The following is a 10962-nucleotide window of genomic DNA, read 5'->3' as shown; positions in this document are numbered from 1 at the left end:
TTCTTTTTCTCCCTGCACTCCCCGCTCCTCCTCATCAATTTTAGGCGTGTCTCCACTCTTAACTCGGTGGTCTTTGGGTCATTGGTTGAATAGGTAAGATTTCTCAGTCAATAAAGTCAAGGCAAGTTTTCTTCCCCAACACCTCCCTCCAAAGAAAGTGGAATGGGGGGGGGGGGGGGGCGGCTAGGACCAGGGAGAGGCTGGGCTTGCTAGCGGCGAGGGTCTACATTTTGTATTTCGCTGACAGCCCCAACCCGCTCCAAAGCCCGCCGGGTAGCCAATGGGCAGCAGTGATTTATGGGGCTGACTAATGCCGGCTGAATGCGGCCTGTCACAGCGCCCTGAATGGCTTCCCTTCGCCGCACAAGCCCAGGCTTTGTGTTGCTAAGCGATTAGAGCAGATGTAATGAGATTTTGCCCAATCCCTGCTTTGCCCTTTCCTAGCTTCGGCAAAATTGTGTGGGGTTTTTTTTTTGTTTTTTTTTTTTTTTGGTGTATTTTTTTTGAGTTTGCCTTCGCATTGTGGCAAACAAGGGCTAACTTTGCCTCAAGTTTAACGAGACTGGATATTCCCCATTCAGAAGTGAGTAAAAGAACACCTGTCTTTAGAAGAAGGGGGGACCCCTTTGTGGGGGCTGAAACATTATCCCAATGTTATATTCATAGCAATAAATGACTTGCTACACTTTCTTTGCCTACCTTATCTGAAAAGTTGCAAAGGAGCTAAATTAAAAGGAAAAGAAATGAAGGGGAGGAGGGAGGTGGGGAGCCCAGCTCTGGTCCTCCAAAGGAGAAGATAAAAATAAAAGCAAGCATCACAAAAGCATTACTTCCCTGAAGTAAGCTCTAAATTGGCCCACTGCTGGCAGAAAGTCCGATTATTTATGGCGATGAGGAATTTACTGATTTTTTCCCCCTTAATTACGCTCATCCCTTTGAAAGGGACTGGAGCCTCCATGTGCATTCTATAGAGGGTCATTTAGCAAAATGACATCAGACGCTGCGGCGTGCTCCGCGCATCGCAGCTTTAAAAAATGATTATTCCGTGCCACTAAACGGTATAGATGTACCAACACAGACTAGATTTTTAACTCTGGAAGACGTGCCGGCTCTCCGCTCTTTGTTGGGTTTTGTAAGACGCATTTTGCGCTTGGCTTTCCGCTTGGCTGGAGACACGCAAACTGAATGTGCAAGTAACGCAGGAGGGGAGCGAGGCGCCGGCGAGAGGCGGAGTGGGATTCCGATCACGTCCTTGCTAACTGACAAGAAGCAAGCCAGCCAAAAACCCCACTAATTTCTTTTTGAATCTTGGTAATTGGGTACTTTTACACGCAGCTCACGCTATTCGGATAGAGTCACCAGCTTAGATAGGCCAGTGTCTCAAAACGCCCCCACCCCCATTTCTAAGGCGTTTCTTTCTTTAGATGTCATTCCTTCCGCAGGGAATTCATATCATACATGCCCTTTACTTAAAATCGGGATGGAAAGCGTGCATCCTGGGCAAAGAAGTGGAAAATGTGCGCCTGGAAGTGAGGGAACAGCACACCAGCCACGGGGACTCAGTACCACCATCCTCCCTCCCACCCAGAGCACCTATGATCTCATCCAGCCCTTCCGCAGTTTCACAATTAGGACCTCAGAATGCGGTTGGTTAAGGGTCAAAAAGTGGGGAGAGGACCCTTTCTTTCCACTTCACTTGGGGGGGGGCGTTTTTTAAAAATGTAAATCATTTTACCGAAAGACAATGCAATCATCAACCACCACCTATTCTCTGGGTGTATGAGTGTGTCCGCAGCATAAAAGGGGAAGAAAATCCTTTTTATCTATATAGTTTTCCCCTCTGCATTCATCATAGGGCCAGCTCAGGTAGGACTGATCTTAGCACTTAGCTTTTCTGCCAGGCTGAGTGCCATGCACCACCCTCTCCTTCTCCCACCCCTTCCCTTTAAAGTTTCAATACCTTGGACAGGGCAATAGAGGCAAAGAAGACTTTTTCACTTGTATAAAAAGAAGGAAAGGAAGAAAGAAAGAAAAACGTTTTATTACGAAACTAGTTTGTATAAAACAGGGTTATACATGAGGGGTTTTTTTTTTTTGTAAGTTTGTAATAAAACAGTAAGAAAAAAAAAAAAAGGCAGTGATAGAAATTTCCCAAAAGGCAACCTTTCAAAAGCACTGGCTGCCACTTCGTGTTTGGACAGTAGCTGCATAAACTTTGTTCTGGAACAGTATTTAATAACGTCATTAATACATTAACAAAGTTTCTCTAAAGTAAGACACATTGGTGCTTAAGTACATCCGGTGGCCTTTTGATCTCCCCTGTGAGGAGAGTTCGTTACAAAAGCCACACAGGGAAAATGGCAGTTGTAAGGTGAGCTACACATCTAAAATATGCAGAGGTAATAGCATTACATGTTAAAGTTTCAAGATATACACATTTTAAACCATTTGTACAAAACTCTATAAATTTTTTTCTCTTTCTCTCTTATGTACAAAAATATCTTAATATATCCCCAAACTGGTTAGGATAGATACAAATAGATTTTTCTTATAATAAAAAAAAAATTCACAAAAGATTGGAAGCATCCTATGATGAAAATGGTAGAAAAGATGGTGTGAGGGAGTGGGGTGTGGGGAGGAGGCCCAGGGACGGGGTGTCAGAGGACTGAGTACAGCACAGTTTCGCTGCAGACCGAATCCACAGTGTCCTGGGACGGGGATACTGAGAGGAAAGTCACCAACCCTTGGCTAGAGGGTTAAGAACTGCGCTTTCAAAGAGGGCGGGGAGGTGAAGACACCCGAGGAAGCCAGCGCTTCCAGCTCTGCCTGCTAGTGGTGGGTGGGAGTTCCTACAGGGCGTGTGCTGCTCTCGTCCACCAGGAGCTCAATGCCTTTGCACAGGAGCAGCGTGTTGCACTTTGACTCCGGTCCTAGTCACTCTTCAAATCTCCGTGAATGATTGGAGTGCAGCGAGACAGTTCTGAGCGCATCCCTGTTTTGTGAGAGCCTTGCTTCGCAGGCCTGCGTCGCTTGGTTGGCGTTGGGGTGGGTTGCCTGCTTTTCTTTTCTTTTTTCTTCTCTTTTTCTTTTTTTCTCCCTTCCAGCATCACCGACGAGAAAGCACTAAAGAGACAGGTTGTGCAGTCACCCTGTAACATAAGGAGAAGAAAGGGAGACGTTAATGTGTATTTGGAGACTAGCATGGGGAGGGTGCTAGGGGGGGTGAGGGGAGGGGCTGGGGCGGGTGGAGGTTTAGGGAGGGGAGGATCTGTCAGGTAGAGCGCCTCTTTGGACAGGCCCTAGTAGTACTCCTTTCTCCACCTCCCCATCTCACCCCTATCCAGTCCTTGGAGACCTGGGCAAAGCCACTCTCAGAGGCCAACAGTGAAACAAACCACCCAGGATTTCAAATCGACTGACTTGCACAAATCCTGGGACTCAATCTCCCCCACCCGCGTCTCCGTGGAGACAGTCCCCCTCCCTCAGATACTAAGACGGAGGGACAAGGGATGAAGATAAGTAACCTCCTCTCACCCAGGTCACTCCCCAATGCCACCTACCTGCTTCGCACCAGGGCCTGGCCAGGCCGAGCTCAGAACCAGTTGGTGAAGTCGAGCAGCTCTTGCTCCTCGGGGCTGAGGGGGTCGTAGGAGCCCTCGTCCGACGAGTAGGACGAGACCGGCGAGCCGGCCATGGAGTTCATGTCGTTGGAGTAGTTGGGGGAGATGGTGGGCGACAGGACGCCCGCCTGGAAGGCAGCGCTCACCGCGTCGTGCTCGTCCAGCAGCTGCTGCAGCGCGCGGATGTACTCGACGGCGGAGCGCAGCGTCTCCACCTTGCTCATCTTCTTGTTGGCCGCGCCGTTGGGGACGTGCTCCCGCAGGGTGGCGAAGCCCAGGTTGACCAGCTTGACCCGGTTGCGCTCGCGCTCGTTGCGCCGGGCCACGGCGGCCGGCTGCTGCTGCGGCAGGCTGTAGCCGAAGCCGCTGAAGTTGAGCCGGCGTTTGCAGCGCATCAGTTCGGGCGAGGACGAGCGCGGCCGCTTCACCGGCTTGGCCGCGGACTTGTGACCGCCCCCCGAGGGCTGGCCGCCGGCCGCCGGGCTCAGCTGCGGCGCGGGTGGCGGCGGGGGCTGCGCGCTCTGAGCCGCCGCCGCCGCTGCCGCCGCCGCCGCCGCCGCCGTGGCAAAGAAGCAGGCTGCGGGCGGCAGGAAGGGCTGCTGGGGCTGCTGGCCCGCGCCGCTCTCCATCTTGGCAGAGCTCTCCATGCGCTGCGGCTGCCAAGGAGGCGCGGGAGAGGAGCGAGCGGGGATGCGAGGTGCGGGGCGCGCGAGGGGGACGCAGGCAGGACCGGGATGCGCGAACGGTGAGGGAAAGGAGGGGAGAGAGGAAGAGGGAGCTCGCTCGGGGAAGTTTCACAAAATTACAAAATCCCCGGGAGGTTGAGGATGGGAGCAAAGAAGGTGCAAATGCTTTTCCTCCGCCCTCCACGGCTCCTGCTCCTCCTTCCCCTCCTCCCCTCGCGGGTTGGCTTCGGGAGCCTCGCGTGGCGCTCGCGTGTGAGGCTGCCGCTAGCGCCTTCTTCTTAAAAAAGAAAAAAAAAAAGGCAGAAGAAGCAAAAGTCAGTGATGAGCGCGCTCTGCTGAGTCTCGCGTTCCTCTCCCCCTAGGGCTGCGCTCTCTTGCGCCGGGTCCCGGTCTCTCCAACCGTGGCTCAGGCTGGTTTTTTTTTTTTTTTATTATGTTGTTAACCTCCTTTCTGTCTGACTCCCTTCTTTCACTCGCCCGCCCTGGACGGCTCCCTGTCGGTGCGCCTTCCACGTTCCCTGGCCAGAAGTGAGAGTGCCGGGCGGCCGGAGTGCGGCCGCCTTTTCAATGGGACACCCAGCCCCACGCGCAGCCCTGGCCCCGCCTCGCCCCCCACTCCCCGCTGCTGCAGCGAGCGGCAGCGGCTGCCGCCCCCACTCCCCCCCTCCTCTTGCCGCCTCCTCCCACCCACTCCCTGAACTCCCCTACCTCCCCTTCCCCCGCCCCTTCCCTGCGCCCGCTCCAAGCAAACTCTCCATTCAGCCGGGTTTGTTGTTGCAGTGCGTGCGCCTGGCGCGTGCCGGACTCCCGGCTGAATAAACAGGCGGCGCGCTCGCGGCGGGCTGCAGCCGGGGGTGGCTCCAGAAAAGGGGGGGGGGGGGCGGCTGGCGTCGCAGGAGGGGCAAATAGCTCTAGGAGTTGGGGTGTAAGGGTTGACAGGTTTGGGGTGAAATGCCCTGGGATTCTCCTGAGAACTTGGAGCAAAGCACGGGAGAAGGTTTAGGCAGAAAAAGCAGCACCGGTGGTGTGGAGGGTAGAGGGGAGTGGGACTCCATGTTTCCTGTTTTCTCCTCCTACCTACTGTCATCCTCTCTCTCTCTCTCTCTCTCTCTCTCTCTCTCTCTCTCTTTTCGGGGGGCTTCTTTGCTGCCCTTGGAAGCTGATGCAAATTTGCGATTGAAGTTCAGAAAGATGGACTGTTAAACTAAAGTACTGCTAAGACTTCGGTTCTAGTCCCAAGGCGTCCTCTCACCGGCTCTGTGGCCCTCGGAAGGTGGCATCCTCTCTGAGCCGCCGTTTTCTTGTCTCTAACAGCAGAGGTTGGGATCGATGGTCTCTAAGGTCCCACCCGGGGATGTGCTCCCCACAACTGAGCAAGTGTGGAGGGTGCCCAGGAGAAGGGAGGTGGTCAGAGCCCTTAGGTAGGTGTGTGCGTCAGGGAAGACCCCCAGGATGCACTCCAGCTGCCTGTAGCAGTCCGCCCCTCCCCCCCCCCAAATAATTTGCGATCCCATGGAGGGGATGGGGGGGCCCATAAAGAAGGGAGTTTTCTGAGATAGTCGGGGCTGGATCTGGGGGGGGGGGGGGATGATGATGGAGCTTGAGTGGCTAGAGGAGCTTCCCTGGTTGTTCGGAGCGGCCGCAGGCACCTCGGCGGCCTTGGCGCAGCCTCCATCCCGCCCCAGGCGTGTGCCCGGCGGGACGGTGGCAGGCGTCTGGGAGCCGAGCCCGGCGGGGCCGCGTGCTGGCGCCGCGAGGGAGGGGGAGGCGCTTGCCGCCCTCGCTCAGCCGCTGGGACAGCGCCCGCCCAGGCGCCCTTCCTGGGCCCTGGCCCTGGCGCTCTCTGGCCCAAGCCTGGTCCAGCTTCGGGGCGCCTTGGGACGCGGCGCTGCGGGGAAAGCGGATCGAGAGCAATGGGTCCCGTCTCCATACCGCTCAGGTGGAGGCAAGGGAAGGAGGCTGGGGCGCGTGTCCAGGCAGAAGGAAGCAGACAGCCAGCCAGTGGATTAGAGGCCTGGGTACAGGGATGATTTCGGTGAATTATCCGATCACTGACTTCTCCTGGGACTTCCCATTGTGGAGTTGGGGAGGGATCCATGGGGGTGACTCAGGTTGCCGCCCTTGGTACCTATGGCGGGGCTAAGAGTATTGTCAGAACAATGTGGTGGGGACGGGAAGTACAGACCCGTGGCTCCCAAGGTGAATCACCTCTCTTCTCTGCCCCAGTTTTCTCTTTTAAAATGGGGAGTTGGGGAGTACAGCACGGAATCATGCCCACAGAGATGAGCTCTGTAAATCTCCCGACCCACACTGCCCCCTCTGGCACAGTAACTCACGGCTTCAGACCCCACAGGACATTGCTGAACCCCCCTGGTGTACACCTCTGGTCTCTCCTCTCGCCCACCCTCACCCACCACCCGAGAAAAGGAGCTGAGAATCTCCAAATTCACATTTCCGGGAAAGGTAGGAGGCGGTGCGGCCTAAAGCAGAACCACACCACCTGCTTTCCAACCAGGGGAGACTCACCACCTGACACCCAGCTCCCAGCTCTGGGTGCTGGACGCTAGGAGGCGTCTAGGAAAGGCCCTGTGTGTCCCACCCGCTCCTCTCTAGCAAAATTGTGTGTGTGTGTGGGGGGGGGGGGGAGAGTCACCAACATGGAAGCATCTGAGTGTGTTTTCTCTCATATTAGGCCTAACCCTGTGCTCTGAGCTCTCTTCCACCCCAGACTCTAAGGAGGCTGTCCACACTTAAAGGTCCATAGCTCTGGCTCTACCCCTATTTTGTGTTGTAACCTTGAACAAGTAAGTCCCTCTTCCTCTGCCTCCGGCCCTCAGCTTCCTGATCTGTATCTAGGAGCAAGGAAAGCCTTCAGGTAGCCAGCACGTGTTCTCAGATTCCTTTTTGGGGTGCAGGCTTTGTGCCTGCACGGAGACCCCAATTACCTTGGATTTCAAGGCCAGAGCCTATTCCCATCATCACCACTGCCACTGCCACCACCTCCGCCTCCACCACCACCACCACCACCACCAACACACACACACACACACACACACACACACACACACACACACACACCTTGAAACGCTTGCTCAAATAGAAGTGCCAACCAATGAAGCCACGCATTATAGCAGCCCTATGCATTGGCTTCCGCCCAGGAGAAAAGAGAGCAGGCGCTGGGATCCTTCTGGCCAAAGCCACTGAAACATTTGTCCCTATTCTCCCTGCTCCAGCTCTGAGCCAAAATTCCTCCCTCTCTCTCCCAGCTCCCACATCCTAAGCTTACTTCCTTACATGCTTGCAAAGCTCTCCAAGAACCCAGGCATTCTCTTCCTCCGACTGGAGTAAATGAACATGTTCCCCACCAGCATCCCAGCCCAACACTGTCCTCTCCACCATGTCCTCCAACCCAAGGTAGAGCAGTCTAGAATCTCTTTGCAGGGGTTTGCGCCTCCACCTTGGGGGATTTTGCACTACCAAGGGGTGGAGGGTTTGCACTGAAATGGGCTTTCCCGTTGTTTTCACTGGTTTGGAGCAAAGGGCTGAGGCAATTAGAATCCTGCCTCAGACCCTGTGACCTCGAGTATGACACCCCTCCCCCACACTCACACACCTGCGAGAATTGCCACAGACTGTCTTAGGCCCAGGGAACCCCAAGTCTTGGGGAAGAGGGAGATAAAGCAGGAGGACTTGATTTGACACCCAGGCTCTGGTACTTAAACAGTATGGTGACCTTTGTACTCTCCATCTCTGTTTCCTTATCTGCCATTTCCCATAGTAATAGCACCTAATCCCAACTTTTGTGAAATTTCATGATGTATGTGGAGCACCCGAATTAACTCTAAATAGGAAGAGATGAATAAGAATAGTCTTTCTAGAGACAAGGATGCTCTGTGGTTGCTCACATAGCCCATCCTGGAAAGGGTTCATAGCGGGTGGAGGCCCACCTCTGGGCTTCCTGGAACCACACCCTGATAGTCAGTGCAGCCTTTGGAGATCCGATGCCTCCCGTCTCACTGTCCCAGCACCTGGGAGTGGGTCATTCCTGTCATTTTTGAGGAATGGTGGTGATGCTTGCAAGTCAAGGGGATGGGAGATAGCAGCCAAGTTTTAACACAAACAGTGAAGATGAAATGCCGATATGCTCTCTGGCTGGCACGTGGCAGGGGCTTTAGCAGAGCCACTGGTTCTGACCTCCCTTGCCACCAGTGGGCCTGGCTCTGAGCAAGACCCCAGGATTTACTTAACCAGATCACTCGAGGCTCCATTTAGCTAGAGGTGGAGGGGAAAAATAACTCACAAAAGGAGTGTTGGATGCCTCCATCCCTGATGGAGTCCTGGTGCTCACCTCTGCTCACCTGTCAGGAGGATTAAATCTGATATTGTTTGTGGATTCACTTTGCAAATCCCTCCATATATCTCAGGGGCTGTCATTCTTGTGATGGGGAGGCAGGACACTAACCCCCTTCTGTATGCATTACCCAGAATATAGACATCCTAGAAAAATGAGAAGGGCTCTCTTTCTCTTGCAATACCATAAGGGCCTTAATTTCTGTACCTTCAGGCCCCTCTTCTATTTCTCTGGCTATGGGCCATACCTTAGATTAAACCTTGTCCACATTCAACATCAGGGTCTACGTGGTCAGAGGGCTTTCCTAGTGATATATAGGGATCCTTGCCCTGGGGACCTGAGACTCTGGTGTCCTGAGTCTCCTGCCACCTAATTTCCATTCACAATTGAAGGTCCGGCCAGGGCCAGTGCCGCCTCTGCTCCCACACCATCCTCATGCTCCAGGATTGTGAACCTTCTCTCTGTGGAAAAGAGTTATGCCTCTTGTCTTTTCAAAAGTTCCCTCTGAGCTTTTTTAAAAAAGGAATCATTTGGTAAAATTATATTTGTAGTGGATCCTGAATAAGAGGCAAGGAGAGTAGGAAGATGAACACAGGCCTGAGATTTTTTGAATGGACACAGCGTTTTAGTGCAACCCTCACTTTTGGGGAGCACCAAGCCCCAGAATCCACAGGTGCTGTGAGAGAAGTTAAGTATGCTGGGCATTCAGATATTTGGGTTCCAGGAGCTACAACACAGGGCCTCTGCCTGCAGGGTATGCTGCTTTAATCTGTGCTTGCCACTGTCCTACCCAGGGAAATGAAAAGTGCATTACCACACAATCTACCGTCTCCACATGCCCTTCCCAAGGTAACTTCAGAAACGCTGCTGCCCAGCCTGAGTTGAGTCTGCCTAGCCTGGGATGGCCTGCTCAAGGGCCAGAATGGCACAGTCTACAGATCTGGCTCAGCATCCAGGCCTGCACCTGCATTAAGGAATCCAGGCTTCTAACAAATCTATTCACTTTTTCAATACGTCTAAAAAAAAAAATAAGGCTGCAAAACAAAACAAAACGAAGCACAAACTATTATTTTACTGTGGCTTTTGGTTAGGGAGGGGAGGGTTGGGGTAGAGGGAGGGGGTAATTTGCAGCCACCCTCACAAGTCCTTTTGAAGTTCTCCAAATAAGGAGAAGTAACTGGAAGTCTTTATTTTTTTCTAAAGCCCCATTTACATTATGATTAAATACCTTCCTCAGATAAGCATAAAGAAAGTCGTTAATCTATATAGCTCTCCAAAGAATCAATACATTCTAAACTTTTGTAGGATTTGTTACACCCTATTTTGTTACAGTAGGCCAGCTCCTCTCCGTCTAGGCACATGGCTCTCTTTCCCTCCCTCCTCCAAGAATGAAAATAAAGTAAAGGTCTTTCACGGTAAACAAAACCAGCTGATTCTTCACAGAGAACCCATGAATAGCTGGAGAAGAGAAAAAAAAAACTTACAATAAATGGTGCATTTTTTTCTCTGCTGGGTATAGTATTCAAGGATCAGGGCAGTATTCAAACAGAGGTCCATTTTTTTTTCCTCACAAGAGAGTTTAGAAAAGAAGCGTGGGGTCCATTCAGCGCTTTCTCCCCTTCACAATCGCAGGGTTCTATGAAACCTATCTTCCATGCCTGACGGAGTGTTTCTGGGGACCAATTAGTGCTTTGTTGCACGGCTTCTTTGCCGAATCTTTGAGCAGCAAGAAAAAGCGCTCTCGAGTTTCCCCTTATTTTGACCATTTCAGTCATTACTCAGTGTAATAATTAATATGACAACTGGACGCTCGAGTTTGTATAGAAACACCTCAGCTACAGGAGCGGGCGTGCAGTGGGTGGTAAGGAGCCGCACATCAGCCGGAGAAGCCACACACACAAAAAAAGGACTGAATGGCCGGGCAGACAGAGAAGGAATAAAGATAAAATAGTTGGCACAACGCAGAGGAACATAAAACAGACTCGAATGAAGAGAGGGAGCGGGGGAGGGGGACAATTAGAAGGGGAGGGGAAAAACACCCAACAGAGGTTAACTTATTTTGAAACTGTTTTCTGAATAGAAGAACCCTGGGCGTGAGTGGCCGGCTTTCAGCCCAGCGCGGCGCCCCCCCCCCCTAAACCCCAACTTTCTGAACTGTCTTGGAACGTGCCCTGGGGCGAGGGGGAGAGGGAGGGAAGGCAACCTTTAGGTTCTTCCCAGGGTCCTTCTGATGGTGCACGCAGCCTACCACCCAGCCCGTGTTTTTTTTTTACGTTTTTGCAAAAATCGATATTCCCCTTTGCTT

General features: G+C 52.8%; 1 protein-coding gene across 1 annotated transcript; it reads right to left on the bottom strand.

Annotated features, from left to right (window-relative positions):
- Nucleotides 1-2023: 2023 nt before the first annotated feature.
- ASCL1 (achaete-scute family bHLH transcription factor 1) lies at nt 2024-4267 on the bottom strand (the record flags this gene model as incomplete). Its single annotated transcript, XM_081085111.1, has 2 exons — nt 2024-3149; nt 3561-4267. The coding sequence occupies one exon, from the start codon at nt 4265-4267 to the stop codon at nt 3593-3595; it is 675 nt and encodes a 224-aa protein (XP_080941237.1). The 3' UTR covers nt 2024-3149; nt 3561-3592.
- Between the last annotated feature and the right edge of the window lie 6695 nt (nt 4268-10962).

This window comes from Myotis nattereri (assembly GCF_964212035.1).
Source record: "Myotis nattereri genome assembly, chromosome: 2".
Lineage (NCBI taxonomy): Eukaryota > Metazoa > Chordata > Mammalia > Chiroptera > Vespertilionidae > Myotis > Myotis nattereri.
The sequence above is the reverse complement of the archived record's forward strand: the minus strand, read 5'-3'. Positions and strand labels throughout refer to the sequence as shown.